Below are 22,178 nucleotides of genomic sequence, written 5' to 3' on the forward strand. Positions count from 1 at the left end.
CCTTTCATTTCCCCAAACTGATAGTCGCATGCCCAGCGTTGACTTTCCCCGAAATTTCTCCCGGATCCTTGTCCGTCATATAAGCCCTTCACAGTTAATAGAGGTATGCCTATACCGAAGTGATGTTTGCTCGCCCCTGCAGGTCTTTATAAAGGGAAGGACAACGCGATCCGTGTCAGGGAGAGCGTGAGGCCGAGACTTCTATCGAAGGGTAGTGGTGGACAAACAAGACCGATTCATCCGGAGAGATCACTAATCATCGGAGAGATCACTAATTTCTCACTCAAGGAATGTGAGGAGTCGAACGAGCGAACGCGATTGGTAAAAAGGTGGAGATGCAAGGTGAGATTCCGGGTACCGAGAGTGGTTTGCTATATTCACGGGATCGGGAGTTGTCAAGCAGCTCCGCGAAGCGGCCCTTCGCCCGTGACGAGTCGGCCGGTCTGGAATCAATCAAGGTATCAGCAACAGAGACCATATGTAGGTTGTCTATGCGAGAGTACCTCTGCATAATCCGAGCTATGGCGGGTTATGATGCCGTGTTTTCGAGTCTAGTCCGGTGCGAATACGAGTATACGAGTACAGAGGAATCAATCAGGCGCTGAATAGCTCCAACCAACAATGCTTGTAGTGGCATTTTGTTGAGACATTTACCAAGTAGACCAAAAGAGAAATCTCTCTAGTGGCTACTGGTATCTCTCGGTTTTTGTTCCAACACATTTCACCACTCATCTTGGGTTTGTCACAAAAGAAGAAGTAGAACGGCCGTCTCCGCGATCTTCGCAAGCCGGCCAGGCCAGTCCTTAGGTTGCGATCAGGAAAGTTTTGGTACCAGTCTTCCTATGGGACTGGAGGTTGTAGATGACCAGGTTAGCGGCGTTGTACGTGGTCCAGGGGCTAGACCATCGTCAACACTGTAGGCGATGTCTGGGATTGCTGGTTCTCCCGGATGGTCTCCCCACTCGGCAGGGTCTGCGCAACAGGGTACTGTGGAGAGAAAGTGAGCTAGTTATCTCCACCACAGTATCTACTTTCTCGTGGGTGAGCTTACTGCAGAAGTATACATGGCGACGATGGGGGTGGGGGGGGGCTTCCCGTCCTTCCCAAAGCCATTGACTGGTATTGTTCACATCAATGACTGCACTTCCGCTGAAGTACCTTCCGGTGATTTCGCCGCCATATCCCCGAGCAAGTAAACGTAGTTATTTCGGCGGTGCTCTGTTTATCGGACTGAACGAAACATGGTTGTAGTTAAGCGCCTCCATCATGACTAAACAATGCTTGGCGGTTGCAAAGCATACATAATCGGCTGCAGGAGTGGTCATTTTCGGCGTCAATTTCCCAGGTCCTCATATTATAGCCGTCATACGAAGCTTTGTACAGATATAGACCGCGGATTCTGATACAGTAGCTGCCAGTCAATTAAACTAGATAATTCTTGTAATTCATTTTAAATATATTATAGAGTTATTATTTAAGATTATCAATACTATCATTGACAAGATACTATAAACTCGGGCCTCTGTCGGCCGAGGGTAAGTAATTGCATGATAACACTGACGTTCGTCGAAGCGCGCAGTCTTTTAGTCACAAATATACCGTTTTTATTTTGTCTATTGAGCAGCACATATAACACCCTTTACCAACTTGAACCATGCTCGAGGCTGCGTACTTTATATAACGAAAGAAGCGACCCACTCGCTCCACCCCTTAGCCTAATGAGATTTATGGCTTTTGGCCCACATTGGTCCGCCGAATTACCATTTTAGATCAAAACGCGAGATTTTAACTTTCACCACATGGATCCAGGCCCTCTATGGTCGGTGACAGAGATCTTCTATGGTCTTTGAGGAGCAAAGCAACACAGAAGGATAAAGATGCCTAGTTACCCGACAAGCCATTTTCCAAGAACCTCAGTGTAGCACCATAACGAAGCGCTGTCGGGGTAGCTGTCCAGCGGCCGGCCGTGCTCCAATATTCTGCTAGGTTAATGCCCTGGTTTAATGTCTCGAGATTTGCTGTGGTAGCTCTTTATCTATTTAGTTCTTTTTTAGCTTCACTTCTTTACTCTGATTAAAGGACTTTACTGGATGCAGGTACATTTCAAACATCCCACACTTGATACATGTCGGCAACGAAACTACCACTTCAAAGCCATGCCTATTTTTTAATGCTTCAAATTTGCCAGTCCTCTGCATTGTCAGTGACCAACGCAGCTCCTGAAACATAATCGAATGATTCTACTTCATTCGTATTCGGAAACCCTTCAAGTCCTTCAAAGATATCCATATCAAACGACGTCGCATCAAAAAGCATTTGAAGAGAAGGGTCAACGGCAAGTGTATCGAGACGCGTGCCTGCATTATCATAATCCACTGGCAATTGTGTCGTGCCCGGGACATTCGTCGTCGAGGAAACCTCCCCAACCGCAGGAGGCGTAGATTGCGACTGATACATAATCCGATCAAGAACTTCCAAGCACCGCGTTGCAGCCTGGTTCTTCCGGCTCAAATTAGCCAGACAGTCACGCGATCTCTCGATGGACGATATCCAGAGCTGCTGGTTTGCCACTGCCAAACCTCGATCCAATGGCTCCTTTGGTCGGAGATGATAGATACTGAGCACGATGGATGCCTGGAAGAGGAAGTATGTCGCGTACCAGCATAGGCCGACGTGGAGTGTATCCGGATAGTCAATACAAAAGGTAGTGATATCCTGGATACACTCTACGGCAGCATAGTGACACATATTGCGGGCTTCTTCGCTGTCTTGCAGTGAACCGCACAGGCGTTGAGTCCCCCACCACAGCATCATTCGCAGGTTCTGTTCCTTCCAACTTACTATTGCTCGAGGTCCACGGAACCATGTCGGGACATCGTGGGCCGTGAAGTAGTGGGGCAGTGAGAGTCTCCAGGTCTTGAGCTGGTGATCGAGAGATCGTGGAGTCTTTAAATCAATGTCCCTTTTCGGACCTGCTATCACGTTACAGTATATCATGTTTCCAATGCGTGATAATCGGGCCTGTGCTATGATCGCAGAGTATGTGGTCGGTTTGTCGATGGGGTCTGGGACTGTGGAATCTAATGTGGAAGCCTGATGGTGACAAGTTAGCGAACGTCTCCTCTCGCCCATATTCATTTTTTTCATTACGTACCGAGTCTTCGATGTTGCGTGGAAGCTGGGTTTCGATGAAACAATCCGATGACATCAATGGCCTTCCTGTGGTCAGACTGAATCCGCTGTCAAATGAATAAACAATCCACCACACGACTCTTCTTCTTTCGGTAGCCAAGGTGTCGAGCGTCGACTCCCTTACTGGTTCACGATGGAGGCCCAGTCCAAGGGCCATTCGATATGCTATTCCAATGAAGTTGTATCCGGTATTTGGTCGATCCCGTTTCTGGAGAAAGTTTCCCTTCGTCACTTAGTATTTGCTCGCGATACGCACAAGATATGCATCACGTCAACTCACCATCAGAAGAAAAGCTTGAACCGTGAGAAGTGCACCTGACTCCAGCAGACTCATTGACATGGACGACCGTGCAGCCATGTAATATCTCGACTCCTCGACTTTGGAGCCACCGGATACGACCCAGTCACCGATCGCCAGAACGATGTAGAATATCAAGTGCCATGTGGAGTGAGCTGGGATATGATGCCGATTCTGGTACTTCTCTCTGAACGTCTTTTCATGTAGGATGGGAAATGACTTGTTATACGACATAAAATATGCGTCAAATAAGGAATCCGTGAGGATAGTATTATCTATGTCTCTCAACAACTGGGGTCTCCCCATTTTTGCTGAATATGCAGGGAGTCGTTCTTTTCGAGCAGCCAGGGGAACAGGATGCTCGGGTAGTAGATCCGAAATGGTCTCCAGAATACAGGACCCAGAAGTGTTTCCTAGCGAACATCATTAACTTCGATCATAGAAGTCCTCAAGCCACTAACCTAGGTAACCAGATCCAGACCCTTCGGTTGGTAGTGATGCCATTCCATCGAGTGACTTGTTTGGGGGATGAGACGAGGTCAGTGGACCCTCGTTCCATTCGTAATTCTCCAATGAGGTCGGACTTTTCCCATCAGGGCTCTCGCACATTGGACTTTCGTTAGCAGTTCCATTATCATCACGTCCTTCACCAGCCACTGGCAATGCGTTCAATGCTTCTTCAACGTCGACATTCGGGTTCAGATTCCGGACAAGGGTCATCAGCTTCTCGCAAAGGCGCTCCTTTTCTTCAAGATTTCTACATATACTGAGATCATCATCTTATAGTACAGTACTGGGAGTTCACACTTACTTGCGAGTCAATGGCGTGCGTGATGGTGCATGCTCAAAGCGACATAGCTTCTTAGTCCTCGAGCAGTACGAGCATGGGGCGGTTCCAGAACACTTGATTGTATACCATTAGTATGGATATCACTAGCGATACGAGGATTGGTCACCGGGTCATACCTTGCTCTTTCGTCTCTTTGAAGCAAGTTTGTACTCGATTAGCCATCGGGATATCCGTCAAGTATATGTCGGGTCACTCTTACCCGGCATTCTACACACTACTCACTGTCAGTCTACCGCCAGGCTCCCTACTAATGTAGAAGACTTACTGCCCGAAGCTCCTGTACCTCTGATTTTAGTCTCGTCCGTTTCGCCATACTGGTGTTTGATTTGTGGCAAGATTATTGTTACATCAACATAAGGTTTGTCCTCTAGTGATCGTTGTGGTCGGCCCGCAGTCGTCCGGAAAGACCCCGCTGGATCGATCCACGCAAGTTAGCTTCTGATCTAGTAACGTCAAATAGATGCTGTTTCTGAGAGCTTATCTTGACGCTTTAAGAGGCTTAAATAGGGTCTATTCTGATATCTGACATTAGTACAAAAAGCCTCCCGCTCTGCCAATGCCTGGTAGCCCTGAATAGCCCTGGGAATTCAGTGTGATGTAAGCCTAGATGCGGTTCTCTGACAGTTCATTTCGCCGGTCCAACATTGAATATCTGTCACCTGGCTCACTAAGATATGCTCTGGTAAATACTCACTTTCTAGAACAAAAGACCCCTGGTGCTAAGCGTCGCAGTCATATTTTTGTTGAGAGGCCCGAACGGTGCAGTTGCAATGTGATTGGCCGAAATCGCGACGCTCAATCGAGAGGATAAAGAAATCGTGCGTCAGCACTAGTGATAGTGGCCGTTGCTCAGGCATCATGCGATCGGGAAGTGTGTTTTCTTTCCGGGGGATGGAAATCACAAATCATATCCAGCCCATCAGAATTGCATGATATTCGAAATCGCTGGGTTGATTGCTAGATTAGCGCCGTGCAACGCCGCAGAGTTACTACTAGATTTCAGAAGTTAGGAATCAGTCCAATGGCAGTCCCGGGGCTTACGCACGGAAACCACGAAGGATTCACTAATCAGACTCCCCCCAGTAAGAAACCCATGAAATCCAGGGGGTTTAAAAGGCGCGACTGCCCGGCCTGGCACTCATTCAAACTTTCCGAGCTACTTATCTTCTCCACCGTTTCAGGCACCGCGTTGTTGTCCGGCACGGTCGCATAGCGCACAGCTCGCCAATTGCAGGAGCTCGTGTCCGCATTATCTATATTCTTGTGCTTGACAGCTCCGGTCGGCAAGCGGCGGAATCCAATCGGCCTGCGTGTACAGCTCGCAAGGTTCACACAACATGGAGGCCAACTCGCACAGCTTCGCGTCGCCGCTCGCTAGCGTTCGAGCCAGCAACTTGCCCATTCCCTCCCAATTCGAGACTGTCGTTGATGCCGTTAGCAATGCGAGCCCATGGACTATCGCATTTACCATTCTGGCAGTCCTTGTCGCTTATGACCAGAGTATGTCACTTGATCACTAAATATGATTCACTGGTTCGATTCTAAGACGGCTTGCTTTTTAGTCATATACCTCATAAACAAAGGCAACATTGTCGGCCCAGCCTTCAAGATACCCTTCATTGGACCATTCTTGGAATCGGTCAACCCTAAATTCGAGGAATACTACGCCAAATGGACAAGCGGCCCGCTCAGTTGCGTGTCCGTCTTTCACAAGTTCGTACCCCCGGTGCGTACAGATCCGTTAGCATAGACTAAACTAACAAATACCGGCTCAGGTTCGTTGTGATTGCCTCGACCCGAGATTTGGCCAGGAAAGTGTTCAACTCTCCAACCTATGTAAAGCCCTGCGTCGTGGATGTCGCTCATAAGCTCCTGGGAAAGGAGAACTTTGTCTTTATGGATGGAAAGCCACATGTGGATTTCCGCAAGGGTCTCAACGGTCTGTTCACAAAAAAAGCATTGCAGTCTTATCTCCCTGGCCAGGAGGATGTATACAATCAGTACTTCGAGCGCTTCCTTGGCATTACGCAAAAAGCTGGCGGCAAACCAGTGCCCTTTATGCCCGAGTTTCGCGAATTGATGTGCGCCGTGTCGCTCCGCACATTCTGCGGCTATTATATCTCGGACGAGGCTGTGAAGAAGATCTCTGATGACTATTACCTGATCACAGAGGCAATGGAACTGGTTAACTTTCCTATTATTCTGCCTTTCACCAAGGCATGGTACGGTAAGAAGGCGAGTGATATGGTCATGGCCGAGTTTTGCCAGGCTAGTGCGAAGAGCAAAGTCTGTATGGCAGCCGGCAAAGAACCCACATGCATTATGGACGCGTGGGTCAAGAATATCCTAGCCTCAAAGCAATGGGTCGAAGCAGAAGCCAAGGGACAGTTAGCGGAGAACATGGAGAAGCCATCTCCTCTGCTACGTGATTTCGCCGATTGGGAGATCGCTCAGACAGTTCTCGCATTTTTGTTCGCCTCTCAGGATGCTACCAGCAGCGCAGCCACCTGGCTCTTTCAAACAATGGCACAACGCCCCGACGTGCTCGATCGAGTCCGCGAGGAGAATTATAAGGTCCGCAACGGTAACGTCCATGCTGAGGTTGACATGGACCAGCTCGAGTCCATGACCTATACCCGTGCGGTCGTCAGGGAGCTTCTGCGGTACCGACCTCCCGTGATCATGGTGCCATATGTGGCCAAGAAGCCGTTCCCAATTACCGATTCCTACACGGTTCCAAAGGGTGAGCTATCTGCAATCAGCTATGGATCTTAACCAATGCTTACTATTAACAGGGGCGATGGTTATCCCGACCACGTACCTTGCCCTCCGGGACGAGGAGGTATACGAGAAGCCTGACGAATTCGATCCCGAGCGTTATTATACCGGGGATGCTGAGGAGAAGGGGAAGAATAACTATCTGGTGTTTGGAACGGGTCCACATGTGTGCATTGGACAGCACTATGCGCAGCTCAATCTGGTGCTGCTCATCGGCAAAGCCTCGTTGCTGCTGGACTGGAAGCATCACGCGACCCCGCTATCGGAGGAGATTAAGGTCTTCGCAACCATCTTTCCTAAGGTAGGTTACCGGTGACGAATAAAGAATGAAAGTATACTAACTGTCTGTTAGGATGACTGCCCGTTAACGTTCAACAAGAGGAAGTGGTAAAGCACGGGGATGAATAATGGAAAAGGAGGAGGGGCGGATGCTAACTAAGGCCCGTTTGACTCGCTTGTACAGAACTTACAATACTTGTACACATACATTGAAGGCCAGCTTAATTTTTCAGCTGCCTAGTCCCGCAATTTCTGCTTTGCAAGAGTTTTGATTCTACTGTTCACAAACAATCGAGATTTAGTTGGCTTTGTCCCGCTTCTTGCCTATAGAAACGGATCATCGCGCCATGGAAGCGACTACAGATAGACCTTCATTCTCGCCAGTCAGTCTGCTGAACAATCGATACGCGTAGTGCTTCCCATCACAAGCAGCGTTTTAATGTAAACCTCAAACTTTTGACAATCTCAGATCTTTATTGTAGTAGCATTCTATAAGCCCTGATATTACTCCGTTAAGTAAGTATCCCAAGACCAGACCAAGAATTAGAAAACCAGGCCTCCACCTATCCACCAAAGAGAGCTGTGTTAGCTACTATCCCATAACAGCTCCTCCAACAACGGGAAAAAAGGAAATATGGCATACCATCGACCACAATATCTGCCCCATTTATATAGCTCCCTCCAACATCACTGCACAAAAGCACCACCGGCCCCGTCATCTCCTGTGGCGACCCCATACGCCGCATGGGATTGCGGTCAGCCCACACCGCGCGATGGCCGGACAGCTGGTCGCCCTCGTTCAGAACCGTATCCATATACCCAGGCGAAATGGAGTTGACGTGAATGCCATACTGCGCCCATTCAGCAGCGAGGCAATTCTTCATATGTAAGATCCCGGCCTTGGAGACATTGTATGCTAGCTGAGGCTGGGGGTAGTTAACGCGGTGGCCGCTGATAGAGGCGATGAAGATAATTTTACCGCCTGTTTTGCGGGAAATCATGTGTCTGGTTTGGAGTTATCATGAGTTGATTGAAGTACAAGTCTAAGTGGACTTACCGGGCAACAGTCTGCGCGATAATCCAGCTTCCTGTTGTGTTTACGTCTTGCATTCTCTTGTAATCTTCTAGGCTCATGTCAACTGATGGAACGCAGTTGACTATTCCTGCGAAGCAGCATAAGATTCGGAGATCGCCTAGACGGTCTATGGCTGATTGAACTGCGGATTGGACTTCTGCTTCGATGGTCACGTTGCAGGGTATAGTTACGATGTTGGCGTTGGGGAAATTATGCTGTATGGCTGATATATACTCTTTGCTCCTTGTGAGGGATGTGGATAGGTCGAGGAGAGCTAATCCTTGTAGACCGTGCTCGAGCAGTGCTCTTGCTGATGTGAGTGCTAAAGCGCCGGCGCCGCCGGTGACTGTACTGTGTCTTAGTCCATTCGCCTTTTCTTTTGACTAAGAGAGCGAAGAGAATAGGCTGAATGAAATGACATACAGATGGCATTTCCCTTCACTGCGAATCTTTGTCTCGCGTTGTCGGCTGCACTGTTGCCCGGCGGAAAAGGCGCAGGGGGCGGCGTGAGAGACGACTGAGGATCGAGCTCTCCTAGACGCATCCAAGGAATTGCGGGGGTTTCTGAGTTGGAACCCATAGTGATTAAAGTGGTTTGTTATACTAGTTTGTACCTAGGTGATGCCTGGGGTTAGATGATGTCGATCGGGACGACAGTTGAGTGGACGTTTAAATTCTTGATTTCAAATAGCTAATCCAAGAAGGCGAATGATGTGTGTTGGTTCTAGCGTCCCCATTTATCGGAGACAGTATGAAGCATTCTCTGCTTGAACCTACTGTTTCTCGGATACCTGTCGACCGATGGCGGTTGAGATGCTCTGGTTCAACCCCAGTGAAGGCACCGGGCTAAGCTCCGAGTGGGATGAATGCGGGGACTCCGGCGGGATGCGGAGGATGTCCGATTATGTCCGATCTGGCCACTAATGCAATGCTTCGGCTGTCTGTTGTCCGAGGCCTGTTCTGCCTTTCTTTTCTCATTGGAATGAAGTTAACAGACTCTCCATAAATGTTTAGCAGCTTGGAATGGGCGGAGTCAGAAGCAGATGATCAAAGAAGGAACCAAAGCGCCACTTTGAATCGAATGTTGGTTCGACGCTTGTGTACTAAAGCAACCCCAGATAGGCCGTTGATTCGAGGACTAGGTCGGACCACAGTTAACCGAACAGACATAGCATCATGATAGTCTATCCCCTGACTCTTTTGAAAGGGTGGGGCAAGTAATCTCAGGTTTAATGGACCAGTATTTGTTGGTGCAACCCCGCCATCTCTGGTCGCGTGGAGTGAAAGAAGAGAAACAGCAACGTCCAAGGTAGAGACCGTTCCAAGGAGGACATCTTTAAGGAGCATCTTCCAGTCTTAGAATTGCCAAACTTCAGCTTTTGAGATTCTTGTCTGGACCGGTCTTGAAATCTTCGCATTTGCTGCGGTTGTCTATTACCTTCGTTCAACATGTCTATGAACGTAGCCGAGTGTGCCCCAATCCGTGAGGGATTTCCTCGCCCGTTCCCAAATACGCCAACAAATGTATTGGCGCAGATGCGTCTGAGCGGAAAGGTTGTCGTTATCACAGGAGCTGCAGATGGTATCGGCTACGCAGTGGCTGAAGCCATGGCTGAGGCTAATGCCGATATTGCCATGTGGTACAACTCGTAAGCCATGCCATTCTTCCATCGGAAAAAAAGATTCCACATCTAACGAAGTCACGATAGCAATGATGCAGCCGTCGGGAAAGCGCAGGGTCTGGCATCTACTCATGGGATCAGAGCTACGGCTTACAAGGTCGACGGTGGGGAACAGTTGTCATTCGTCATGAAAGGCGTGGAATGCTAATTAGCCCAGTTTCTGATGCGGATGCCGTTCAGCAAGCAATTGCAGATGTCGCCAAAGACTTTGGCAAGATTGATGTGTTTATTGCAAATGCTGGTACAAACGGACTTGGCACCGAAGAGATTATCTAAGTCGCTAATATTGTACATAGGGATGGCTATTTCTAAGCCCCTCCTGGAGCAGACACTGGAAGAATATCGGAAGCAGATGTCGGTCAATGGTAAGGTGTGCTTCCTTCTTGGTAGTAGACTAGGTGCTAATGATGGTGTATAGTTGATGGCGTTCTCTACTGCGCCAAATATGTTGGAGAGGTGTTCAAACAACAAGGCTTTGGTAATCTGATCATCACCTCTAGCATGAGTGGTCACATTGTTAATGTGCCCGTTGATCAACCCGTCTACAATGGCAGCAAGGCCTTCGTCACGCACCTTGGGAAATCGCTTGCTCGCGAGTGGAGAGAGTTCGCCCGCGTTAACATTGTCTCTCCTGGCTTTTTCGATACCAAGATGGGTGCCAGTCCGCAGACGGTCAACGAGGCCTATCGGATGGCGCCGCTGGGAAGGCAGGGCCATGTAAAGGAAATCAAGGGGTTGTATCTGTATCTTGCCAGTGATGCGTCGACATACATGACTGGCAGTGATGTCCTCATTGACGGTGGATACGTGCTACCATGAGCTACTAAGTAAACATGGTGCCGTTTCGCTGCTAGTATTGACGGTTCATACATTACACGGGATGCCTTGTGATAGACTAGTAGCAGGTGCTCCTCAGTGTTTGATATATATATTGTTGGCTGGACCACCATGATTCGAATGACAGAAGCACAACAGCCTGATGACTCCTCACATTAATTGAGCTACAGCAGAGACCCTACTAGAAACATTACATAGAGTAATCTACCATGGGTATTTGCGAAGACAAATGCCAGTTCAAAATAAACGAAGCAGAAGATGAAAAGAGAACTCGCCAGCCTTCGTGCATAAATTGAGATAATGACTAATATAGTACATAGTACAGTGAATAACTAATGGGCGGGCACGTGCATTGAACGTCATTGGGCCCAAAGCGGCAAGGCGGCGCAAATCTCGGTGATTATCAATAATTAATTCTGCTTCGGCGCTGAGGGGCAACAATCGAAGACTCATCCCGACTCATCCACCTTTCCCTATCCCATTTGCCTTCACTCGCTCGTGTGGATTAGTCTCTTTAATCCATATATATATTTACAAGTGCCAACCGGGATAGCCACTTGTTTTTGATACCCAGCGGTCACATCATTTGAGATTGTGCCCCGCTTCGTCCATCCCACAATCATTTAACGACCTCTACACGGCTACTTTATTTCATCGTGATACCCCTGCGTTGTTCCGCCGATTTATTCAAAGATGGACGCCTCCGCCTCTTCTCTCCCCTACACCTGCAACACTTGCCTTGTTGCTTTCCGCGGCAGCGATGCACAGCGGGGGCACATGCGCACCGACTGGCAGTAAGTTTCTTCATATCACCGCTTGGTTAGCCTGCAGGAACTGATTCTGTCTGCCATAGCTTGTATAACATGAAGCGTCGGATTGCCTCCCTTCCCCCAGTGTCCCAGGAAACCTTCAACGAAAAGGTCCTCGTTGCCAAAGCCACCACCACTGCCGCGGCCGCCAAGGCATCGTTCGAGACGACCTGTGTCGCTTGCCAGAAGACCTTCTACAGCGAGAACTCCTACCAGAACCATATCAAGAGCTCCAAGCACAAGGCTCGCGAGGCCCGCATGAGCCGAGACAATGCCGACGAGTCGTCCTCCGTCATGAGCTCCACTTTCTCCCTGGGAGAACCCATCAACAAGCCCCGCGTCGGAGAGTCCGAGGTCAACAAGGTCGCCGAGACCCTCAAGGATGCTACCATCAAGGAGGAGAGCAATGAAGACGAGGAGATGTCTGATGATGGATTCTTTGCGTCTCGTTGTCTTTTCTGTCTGCAGAAGTCAGCCAATGTTGAAGAGAACACCGAGCACATGTTCAAGACTCACGGCATGTTCATCCCCGAGAAGGACTACCTCGTTGACCTTGAGGGTCTTCTCCGCTACCTGTGGCGCAAGATCAACGAAAACAGCGAATGTCTCTACTGCCATATGATCCGGAACACCCCCGAAGGCATCCGCACCCACATGAAGGACAAGGGCCACTGCATGATCGCATTCGAGTCCGAGGCCGAGCAGATCGAGATCGGCCAGTACTACGACTTCCGCAGCACCTACACAGATGACGAAGAGTGGGAGTCCACCGGCAGCGAGACACATGAGGAAGGAGGCGTCAAGGTTGACGGCGAAGACGAGGGATGGGAGACAGACGCCTCATCCATGGACGAGGATGAGGACGACCTCGACAACCGCAAGCGCGCGCCCGTCGTCTACGCCACCGACTACGAGCTGCATCTTCCCTCCGGCCGCAGCGTCGGCCACCGCTCCCTCGCCAAATACTACCGCCAGAACCTGCACAACTACCCCACCGCAGAGGAACGTGCCGAGCGCCAACTTGCCATCGAGAACGGCGAGATCGAGGAAGAGGAGCCGAAGCCTCGTGGCCGCAACCTCAACCGTGCGCTTATCACCCGTGCCAATGGCGGTACTGGTATGATTGGAGTGACCGACTCTCAGAAGAAGGAGGTGATGATCACCGAGCGCAAGGAGCGCCAGAGAGCCATGCGGCAAGAGCAGCGCTTCACGGCACGGGTCAACCGGCAAGCCAACCACCAGAAACACTTCAGAGTAAGTTTACCGCCCGAGGTTGTTCTAAATTTCATGATACTAATCAGATGGTATAGGATCCTCTCCTGCAATGATCTCATACATTTCGTCTTCTTGCATCGTATGTTGATGAGTCTATGAATCATTTCAGGCTGTTTGTTTCTTTGGGTTATTCTCTGCATTGCCGTGCTGCTGGCATCGTCTGTTTATGGAGTTGTGGTTGGGTCCATACACGTACTTTATGATAAAAGTAGGGTGAATAAATAGAGATGGTTTTTCTGGACATGCTATATACAGTAGATGCTTTGCCTAGTAGACCACTCCGTACTAGCGAAACCCTATCACGTAGAACCACACAGTCTACTAAAAGCCTTAAAATAATAATCAACTTATCATTCGAAACAGAAACCAAAAAATGGAAAAAGAAATTGCTGTGCATCATCCGTGAATCGAACACGGGCCTCATCGATGGCAACGATGAATTCTACCACTAGACCAATGATGCTAGTTGATATATTGTGCTGCGCACTAATGCTATATCATGAACCATACCACACAAGTATCGAACAACCATGACACACTTACATAGACTAGACTTGTTTTCATGATGCTTTGTATAACTATAGAAAACCCCCTAGTCCACAGACCTGTAAATGATCATCAGCTAATTCCATACATGAATAATTATTGATATAAGAACCACACTCCTTCCAGCACCTTTTCTCAACCTCCTTTCAGTAATGTAATACTCCCTACTAAACTACCCAGCGACGCAGATAATCAATCACGAGTGTTGTTATAGTACTACCCTGAATACAAAAGAGTGCCAGCAGCCCTGCCTACAAGGGATCAAAGAAAGTAGAACTCAGCACCCCTTACTACATACCACACATCAAATTGACGAACGCGTTCCAGGAACTACCTACCTACCTACCTACCGAGCCATCCATATCCATATCCATATACGACCAAGGATCATCCCTGTAGCTTTTTCTTATTTCTTCTTTGCCCATGAAGGCTATTTAGCCTTTTAGATATTACTACGTAGGTATATATTTAACGGATGGCATGGAAGGACAATATCATGTGTATGTGCAGGGTGAGGGGAAAGAGGGGGAGGATAGTAGTAATCGACTTCAAAAAGTCCAAGATGCACGGATGCCCTGATTTCTTATCGCTATCAAGGAAGAGTTCGCTATATTACATACTATTATGGATCATGTGTTCTGTGATCATGCACGGTCCGACTGGGTGGAATATTTTCTATATCATGGGACGAGTCATTGGGGCCTACCGTTTGTGAGTTTGGTTCGATATTTTTGGGGGTATGGTCGACATCGCTCCTGAGAGGTGGATAGAGGCATAGTTAGATCGTGCTGGATACCCCAATATTTTCTAAGTATACAAGCTGGACGGATAGTGAAATCTCCGTGATCTTTAGAAAGCAAGTAGGAGCAGAAGAAAGGGTTGGTGTTACATTTTATGCAAGGACTTATCAAGAGAATGCCATTCCTTAAAGATATACTGAACACAAATCACATCTACACCGCCAGACCCCTCAATGCAACGACAAGTGTCAAGCGACCATTTATTGGCACGCAGGGTCGGCTATGCTTGGGAAATGAATATATGGTGGAAAAGAAATACATCGGTTCCTCGGGAAGCATGTGCATCACACACGACCAGCTGGTCGGTCGCACCTGTGTACAGGCAAGAATTTTTTGCAACGTAACAACAACTATCCACACGTCGCCCCGTCGATCTGACCAGCAGAACACTCTGAGCGTCCGGAATTATCTTGGTTATTGCGACAGTAGAGGGGTATTTTCGCCCGACCCCCCGTTCTTCGGGCCTTGGCCGCGCTTTCTGCGACGACGGCGCCTTTTGTTTCCGGCGGACTGATTATTCCCCAGGTCGACGATCTCGCCCTCCTGGCGGACAGGGAACTCCGGATTTTCTCTCGATCCCGGTCGTTCAGATTCAGATGAGCTAGTGCTTGTGGTATGGAGCACGACCTTGCGGATGCCGTTGACATCGACCACCTGCTCCGTGATGCTACCACTGCGAGCCGGGCCTCGGTGGAGGTAACTGCCCGGCTTGAGATGCTCGGATTGCGAGTCGATGGACCGGGCACTGCCGGATCGACTGCCCGCTGACCGTGGGTGATCATCCTGTTCTTCATGGACCGGTTCTGGTATCGAAATTGGGAGACCATCCTTCGTTTGAGTACCGGCATCGGCCGGCGGATTGGAGTGGTTCATCGTGCCATATCCCGCACGTACCGCATACACCCCATCTCGGGCGTCCATACCGCTCTGTACAAGTCCGGCACCGATACCGCCCTGCAGGCCAATGGAGTTATGTCTAGGTTGCACATCGGACATGCTCTGGCTGGAATCAAGATCAGTCTGTCCGGACCGGGATGGCGAGACACTCCGTTTGATCTTCACATTCTGGTACCGAGTTTGGCGCGGTCGGCTGGCCAAGTTTGAGGGACCCAGGTGCTTCAGATGTTGTCTGATCTCATCCGTGGCCCCGCGATGCGTGAACAAGCCGTCTGTCGAGTCTGAATTCTTATCCGAGTGGGGCCGACGGAGCTGGAACCGGGGCAAGGGGGCTTCTACGGAAAGCCGGCGATGGTCCTTCGGGGCCCCATTGGGCGGAGCAGGAGATTCGTTGTCCACCTCGACTAGAGTGGTTTCAGCCGGAAGCATGGGGGGATCCTCGACAATCCGGCCCTTGGGAACGCGGGACTTGGGAGCAGGAGCCATGCGGCGGATGGCCTTGTGCACATCCACGAAGACATCAGACTCGTCAATAATTTCCCTACAGCGGTGTCAGCATTGTTCCGGCCCTTTCTGAGCTTGTCTAGTACGTACTTCCGATGAGCTCCTCAATCACATCTTCCAGGGTGACCACACCCAAGGCGCCACGATCTTCACTGGGATACTCCGACACCAACACCATGTGGGACTTGCCCTCTTGGAAGAAGTTGACAATATCCAGACAGCTAGTCTCCGGACGGGTCTCGGGAAGCGTGGCCAGAGCAAAGTCCCGCACGCGCTTGCAGTCTTCGGGGTCATAGGTGATCAGCATTTTGACCAACAGCATGCCGACGAAGTTCATCGGGTTATCCGGAGCGTGAATGGGAATACGCGAGTATCCCTGCGACAGAATCAGGTCCATCGTGTTTTCGTCTAGGATGGTGTCGGCCGACATGGTGAAGACGTCTTCCATCGGGGTCATGATGCTGCCCACTGCCTTGTCCTTGAGATCAAGAACAGCGCTGATGATGGTGACTTCATCCGAGTTGAGCTGTTCACCGGCTTCGCCCAAGGTTTTGTGCAGCGTCACCAGGGTCTTCAGACCGGCCTTCTTGTAGATGGTGCCGTGATCTTCGCCCAAAAGCTTATCGAGCAGCTTCGCGACCGGATAGGCGACGGGGGACATGAGGTACATGAGCGCTAGGACACACGGAGCCATCCAGGCACCAATAGGGAGACCGTAACGGACACATATCGATTGGGGGACAATTTCGCCGAAAATGACTAGACGCGACAGAGGGATTCATGGTAAGCAAGGATGCGAAAGGCCAAGGAAGAGGGATTTTTGGGCATACCAATCAAGACGGTACTGCCGAGCACCGCAGGCCAGCCACCGCCAAGTGAGCGGTCGAGCACAATTGGAAGCGTCTCGTTGGTGATCACATTACTGAGCAGCAGAGTGACGAGGACCCAGTGCTTTCCTCGCTGCAACAGCTTCAGAACACTTGCGGCATTTTTGCGTTCGGAGCCTTCACCGGAGGTCTGGATGACTTGTAGGTAGACTTCATCCTGTTAGGGGGAGAAAGGAAGACATCAGTGTCATTGCACATGAGCATGGGAAAAAAAAGAAAGGTTAAAGGTTATGAGGGAGAATGGGCGGGGGGTTTACCTGTCCCATCAAGGCGATGGTCAGACCGGCGAATGCACCGCCGCTGAGAACGAGGGCGGCGGCGACACCTAGGTACAGCCATAGACTGGGGTCACTGGGGGGTTTCGGGTCGACATCGGAGGTGACGACAAAAGTTGGGGCGGCGGAGATGACGGGCAGGTTGGCAACAGCCAAGAAGAAGAGCTTCGCTAAACCAAGGACGAGAGGCCGGGCGGCCAGGATACGCGTGGCAGGAGATATAGCCATCACCGAAGGGCAATGGAGAGAGGGGGGAAAGAAAAGAAAAAGACAAGAGAGGCCCGAAGGCTACCAGAGGGACATATTTGAGAGTAGAAGAACGAGGAGGAGAGAGAAAGGGTACGGAAGCAGGCTAGGCTGAATTGGGGGCGGGAAGCAGAAAGATGGAAACGACCAAGTTGGTGGTCGTACGTAGTAAAAAAGGTGGTGCTGCTTGCTGAGTGGCTGGCGGCGTAATCGGAACAATTGATCAGTGCGGGTGTTTGGCCACTGCGTGACGTCGCCTACTTTTTTATCACTTACAGTAGTGGTTTAGTAGTGGTAGCTTTAGCTTTAGTTTATGCTCTTCCATTAAATGAATCCTTCAGGATAGGATTCTTTATTACTGGCTCATTTTTCCTACTTATTTCCCTCAGCAGGTGGATTGAGGAGGGTAGTCTGACTTGATTGATAGGTAGGTGTCAAATAACTCACATCCAGCGTGATTATTATCCTCCCATCAATTGATTGCTACCGTGCACTGCTCACACCGAGAGTACACTAGCACAAGGCATGCATATCGGACAAGTCCACACCCGCTTCTAGTACTAATGATACTAAGCAATTAGTACCACTGCTCCATCAATTGCGACTGCGAAGGTCCTCAGTCCCTCCCGACGGATGATCCCGGAGCCTCGATCGGGCGCTTCCCGATGTCCAATGATATCAGCTGCTTATAGCTGAGGTAAGAGATGAGTCATCGGGATAGAGTGACCCGTCGAGACAGACTAACAGAGCTATAATGCATTGATATGAGTACGTACTGATTGTCGTCACCATCACTACAGTAGCAAAATTAATGATGCATACATGATAGCATTTCTACTCTGCTCGGTGGCCTGGATGGTGTAGTGGTGATCATTCTCACTGACACTAAAGAGGCATCTATTAGTAGAAGGCCCCATTTATGTCTCTAACAAAATATAGTAGACGAACTACTAATCCCACGTCCACTACAACTGATCGAATCAGAGAAAAGACAACGGGATACAAATCCAGAACCAGGGAGACATTAAAGAGACCGTACGGCATAGTCATTACTTATATCTCTGCCCGCTGTCTTTATATGTGATAGAAGATTTCTGTATACTCTATTTGCCTATACACGCGCCGTGGCGCTAGAGACGGAATTGTGATATTCTATAGTAATTTATATGGAAAGATACCGCCAGCATTCTAGCCATAGAAAGTCTGTATAGTCACCTAACAGTACCACCAGGGCTCGGCTGGACTATAATAGAGTTGCTTAATCAATCAATCTATCTATCTAGACTCTGCTCTTGAAAACCTACTACCTTGTCGCTGGCGTAGTTGTCCTGATACACAATGTCCGCTGATGTCCTCTAGCTTGTCCTCGTAGCTATCACAATGACCTCCATCAATCCCTACAAACAAGAACTACCGTAGTGTGGAAATTAGACATCGCTTTATAGACCAGCAGTCGCTGTAGAACTATAGAACTGACTGCCCGAGCAATACTATGAATCGTAGCTGCAAATTATTTCCATCCTTTCCGCTACCAGCAAACAGCGTGAGCCTGTACTCACTACTACACCACTACACCTAAACTTAGGCCAGAGACCAGTGAAAGCATGCCAGACCTAGAGGTGACAAGGCATCCTCTGTGAAGGTTACTAAAGTGAAGTTCTCGCGCGGCAGTCCCCTATACTCGAGCTGAATCTCCCGTTCGTAGTCCCGCCATTGCCTACGTCCGGTGGAAACTCCCTGAGCACTCCACGGCATCTTCCATAGATGTAGATTTGTAGACGCACGATCAAGCGGAATATAGCTTATACTTACTTACCTTCTAATGGAGATATCCGAGACTCAATTGCAGCGCCATGGCTTATAAATTCTGGCATCTCTCTCTGTTTTCTCCCACTTCAATCCATCTTCCTTCTTTTCCCCAAATCGTCACTTGTTTTCCCCCTGTATCGTGGTGGTGAGGTATTCCATTCACCTTCAGTAACGAAGCTGCTGCCCAGTCACCGTAGTAACACTCACTCCCAACAGCTTCATTCACTGGACGGTCAGTCTCCTGCCCCCCCAGGGTTCTCTGGCCTGCCCACCATGTCTTCCTCTTCCCCCCCTCCTCTTCCCTTCCTTCTCTTCCTCTTCCTCCTCCAACGAACTTTACCAAGATCGGATTCTTCTTACCTTCGTTGACACACACAGTGCTTAACAAAGCTTTTCGCAAGAATCAGCTGCTTCGTAACTTCGTTAACATCCTCAAGTGCTTCTTTTCAAGTACAGAACTTCGTTTCTAAACTTTTCTCTCCAAGGTTTGAGCTCCAAACCTACTACTATTAGACTCTCGTAAATAAGAAACTCACGCTGTGCAGCTAATCCCATGATGATGTCTCCCTCGGAACAGGTGGTGGTGTACGGAAGGACCCTGAACCCGGAGTACGAGTCCTTGGACATGCTTGACTACACTGCAGGACTCGACACCGTCTTTGCAGCTCTCATTCTCTTCTTTTTCGTTGCCGTAAACTGGCAGACCATCGCATCTACCATCTCGTTCGGAGCCAAGCTGCTTGCAGCCATTTTTTCTCCTCTCGAGTTCCTCGTGTCGCGCTTCGACGCGTTCAAGAGATGGATGGCCACCCGCCAGATGGAGCGTCGCGTTTCTGACCTCTGTAATTGGTACTTTCCTTCCCGTCGTCCCATTGCCATGGCCTTCTGGGTTTTTGCCACACTGGTCACGATCAACTGGACCTGTCAAGATCTTTTGGCTCCCAGCTACCATCTCTTGTATGGCGCCGTCGGTGGCATGGGACCCACAGGCTGGGATCACTGGGAATACTGTCTCAACCTTGATCGTGGTTCTCCCGCAGGACGGTGGTCCAACAGTCGGCGGCTCCAGGGATTCCATTGTGTCGGGGTAGACATTGGCGTGGAGTTGTTTTCTGTCTTGGAAGACCACATCCCAACGTTCAGCGTTGGAGATGATATCGAACATCTCCGTATCTTTCGCTTCGTCGGCTTCTTTTTCACTCTCGCCAGCATTATTGCTTTGGCTGTCATCGGCATCACTCAATCTTCTCTTTTCAAGGCTATTAAGATGCTTTGCTGGACACGTATCGAATCAAAGAACGGTCCTGAAGATGAGGTACAGCCCCAAGATACAGCGTTGCTCGAGCAAGTCAAACTTCTTTCGGCCAAGATTGGCACCTATGAAGCAATGCTGGAAGAGGTACGAGGCCAGCTGGCCGCAAAGACCGAGCAGGTGAACGGAATGGAGGAGCGTTCTGACGAACTCCGGTCGAAAAATCAGATGCTGGCTGCCCGTGACGAGAAAGCCAAGGCTGCCCAGCAAGAAGATCTGATAAATAAGCTTCGCCAAGAGCTAGACCGGGTTAATTGTCTACTTATCATGGCTAACGGAAGAGCGCGGGCGCATTACAAGTCTGACTCTCGGGAGCAGACTCTCGCCAATCGTGTCGCCGAGTTGGAGAAGCAACTAGCTATGAAGACTGAAGCGGATGCCAACTCTCGAGGCATTATTGAGTCGCTTCAAGCAGAGCTCCAGGTTCGGACCGAAGAGGCCAACGCCATCGCGAGCCGTCTCGTTACCGTCGAAGCTCAGAAACTCCGTGCTGCAGAGGAGGAAGTTCTCCGCAAGGATACAGAGATCCGTCAACTCCAGGAACGACTTCAAGTTCAGGAGGATCAGTCCTACGAGCGGGCGATGGAACTTAGCGCCGCCGAAGACCAGCTTACTAGCCAAGACGTTCTGATCCATGACTTGCAGGAACGAATCCGGGCTCAAGAGGCAACACCCCAGGTGCAGGCCACGGAACATCACGCCGCCGAAGAGCAGCTTTCTAGCCAAGCCGTTCTGATCCATGACCTGCAGGAACGAATCCGGGCCCAGGAGGCAGCACCCCAGGTGCAGGCCACGGAGGAACTTCACGCCGCCGAAAAAGTGCTGCAGATGAAGGTCGCGGAAATTCAAGACCTGGAAGGACAACTTCAGTTCTACCAGGCACAGTGCCAGATGCAAGCAGCATATCTCGGTGAAGCAGAAGAACAAGTCAATGGCCTGCGGGCCCAGCTCGGAGAATACCACTACGTAGTGGAACAACTGCATCTCAAGGAAGAGGAGCTCCGCATCTTGAAGGGCCAGCACGAAAAGCTGGAGGGAGAGGGTCGTGAAAAGCAGGAAGAACTAGATTATCTCTCTGTCCAGTACGACTCGTTGTTCGAGGATCATGTGGATCTTCAGACAAGGTTGGAGGGGGATGAGGCTGCCCAGGAAAATCTGGGTCTGCGGGTCGAGGTCAACGCGGTGAAGGCGTTCGCTGAAGAGAAGGTAAGGGAAGCCGAGGAGAGGATGATGGAGGCCGAGGCGGTCGCAAATGCCCTCCGGCAGGCCGACAGAGGACTGCGCGAGACAATGCAAGGCCTCAAGAAGGCCTACGATGATGAGGTGGAGAGATACGATGACGAGGTCGAGAAGGAACGTGCGGCTGCCAACGAGGCTCGGAAGCAGGTGAAGGGTCTGGCGGAGGAGCTCAAGGAGATGTCGCAGCAAGTCGGCATCGCCTTGAGGGATGCTCAGCGCTTCCAGGAGCAGAAGGAGGGCACCGAGGCGGAGATGGACAAGCTCGAGGGCGTCAATGACGTCCTTGAGCACCGTCTGAAGTATTGGGAGAGGAGTGAGAGTTCGCAAGAGATTCCCAAGCGCCGTACGGGCGACTTGGGGTCTCTTGCGACGGCCCTGGACTCGTCCAGGGTCGAAATCTCCAGGCAGCAGACGGAGATAAACCGTCTGCATGCCCTCCTCCGTCAAGCTCAGACGGAGTCCGCCGCCTCAGCCCCCTCTGCTCCCTCCGACCAGGCCCTTCAAGACAGCGTCAACCGCCTGCGCCAGGCCTTGGAGGCCGAGAAAAGACAGCGAACCGAGGAGCAGGTTCGCTGGGGCCGGCGGGTG

The 22,178-nt window shown here is 50.2% G+C and overlaps 10 protein-coding genes and 1 non-coding gene across 11 annotated transcripts; 4 read left to right on the plus strand and 7 right to left on the minus strand.

The window, feature by feature from the left end:
* Positions 1-803: 803 nt before the first annotated feature.
* Positions 804-1,353, minus strand: An11g03210 (uncharacterized protein; the record flags this gene model as incomplete). The annotated part of the gene is given in 3 exon segments (XM_059750166.1): positions 804-987; positions 1,052-1,198; positions 1,272-1,353. Coding segments are annotated over 3 exon segments (413 nt in total), but the record flags the coding sequence as incomplete, so codon positions are not given.
* An 822-nt stretch (positions 1,354-2,175) lies between these two features.
* An11g03220 (uncharacterized protein) lies at positions 2,176-4,653 on the minus strand (the record flags this gene model as incomplete). The annotated part of the gene is made up of 8 exons (XM_059750168.1): positions 2,176-3,093; positions 3,155-3,415; positions 3,473-3,903; positions 3,952-4,247; positions 4,302-4,393; positions 4,457-4,471; positions 4,540-4,554; positions 4,606-4,653. 8 exons carry the CDS (start codon positions 4,651-4,653, stop codon positions 2,176-2,178), a joined length of 2,076 nt encoding a protein of 691 aa, XP_059606710.1.
* Positions 4,654-5,677: 1,024 nt separating this feature from the next.
* An11g03230 (uncharacterized protein) lies at positions 5,678-7,509 on the plus strand (the record flags this gene model as incomplete). The annotated part of the gene is made up of 5 exons (XM_001394288.3): positions 5,678-5,840; positions 5,903-6,053; positions 6,116-7,083; positions 7,136-7,419; positions 7,471-7,509. The coding sequence occupies 5 exons, from the start codon at positions 5,678-5,680 to the stop codon at positions 7,507-7,509; spliced, it is 1,605 nt and encodes a 534-aa protein (XP_001394325.1).
* Positions 7,510-7,960: 451 nt separating this feature from the next.
* On the minus strand, positions 7,961-9,052 carry An11g03240 (uncharacterized protein; the record flags this gene model as incomplete). The annotated part of the gene is made up of 4 exons (XM_059750169.1): positions 7,961-7,986; positions 8,041-8,402; positions 8,455-8,818; positions 8,896-9,052. 4 exons carry the CDS (start codon positions 9,050-9,052, stop codon positions 7,961-7,963), a joined length of 909 nt encoding a protein of 302 aa, XP_059606711.1.
* A 266-nt stretch (positions 9,053-9,318) lies between these two features.
* An11g03250 (uncharacterized protein) lies at positions 9,319-9,819 on the minus strand (the record flags this gene model as incomplete). The annotated part of the gene is made up of 2 exons (XM_059750170.1): positions 9,319-9,468; positions 9,586-9,819. The coding sequence occupies 2 exons, from the start codon at positions 9,817-9,819 to the stop codon at positions 9,319-9,321; spliced, it is 384 nt and encodes a 127-aa protein (XP_059606712.1).
* A 102-nt stretch (positions 9,820-9,921) lies between these two features.
* An11g03260 (uncharacterized protein) lies at positions 9,922-10,973 on the plus strand (the record flags this gene model as incomplete). The annotated part of the gene is made up of 5 exons (XM_001394291.1): positions 9,922-10,121; positions 10,182-10,258; positions 10,312-10,395; positions 10,451-10,519; positions 10,573-10,973. 5 exons carry the CDS (start codon positions 9,922-9,924, stop codon positions 10,971-10,973), a joined length of 831 nt encoding a protein of 276 aa, XP_001394328.1.
* Positions 10,974-11,684: 711 nt separating this feature from the next.
* An11g03270 (uncharacterized protein) lies at positions 11,685-13,128 on the plus strand (the record flags this gene model as incomplete). The annotated part of the gene is made up of 3 exons (XM_001394292.1): positions 11,685-11,785; positions 11,845-13,054; positions 13,111-13,128. The coding sequence occupies 3 exons, from the start codon at positions 11,685-11,687 to the stop codon at positions 13,126-13,128; spliced, it is 1,329 nt and encodes a 442-aa protein (XP_001394329.1).
* A 339-nt stretch (positions 13,129-13,467) lies between these two features.
* Positions 13,468-13,538, minus strand: tRNA-Gly (GCC). The gene has a single exon. It is a non-coding gene; the product is annotated as a tRNA-Gly (tRNA).
* Positions 13,539-14,835: 1,297 nt separating this feature from the next.
* An11g03290 (uncharacterized protein) lies at positions 14,836-17,212 on the minus strand (the record flags this gene model as incomplete). The annotated part of the gene is made up of 4 exons (XM_001394293.3): positions 14,836-15,859; positions 15,909-16,581; positions 16,653-16,866; positions 16,967-17,212. The coding sequence occupies 4 exons, from the start codon at positions 17,210-17,212 to the stop codon at positions 14,836-14,838; spliced, it is 2,157 nt and encodes a 718-aa protein (XP_001394330.1).
* A 634-nt stretch (positions 17,213-17,846) lies between these two features.
* An11g03300 (uncharacterized protein) lies at positions 17,847-18,985 on the minus strand (the record flags this gene model as incomplete). The annotated part of the gene is made up of 4 exons (XM_059750171.1): positions 17,847-17,922; positions 18,053-18,109; positions 18,531-18,627; positions 18,844-18,985. The coding sequence occupies 4 exons, from the start codon at positions 18,983-18,985 to the stop codon at positions 17,847-17,849; spliced, it is 372 nt and encodes a 123-aa protein (XP_059606713.1).
* Positions 18,986-19,312: 327 nt separating this feature from the next.
* An11g03310 (uncharacterized protein) lies at positions 19,313-22,178 on the plus strand (the record flags this gene model as incomplete). Its single annotated transcript, XM_001394295.3, has 2 exons — positions 19,313-19,403; positions 19,585-22,178. Coding segments are annotated over 2 exons (2,685 nt in total), but the record flags the coding sequence as incomplete, so codon positions are not given.

This window comes from Aspergillus niger (genome assembly GCF_000002855.4).
Source record: "Aspergillus niger supercontig An11".
Taxonomy (NCBI): domain Eukaryota; kingdom Fungi; phylum Ascomycota; class Eurotiomycetes; order Eurotiales; family Aspergillaceae; genus Aspergillus; species Aspergillus niger.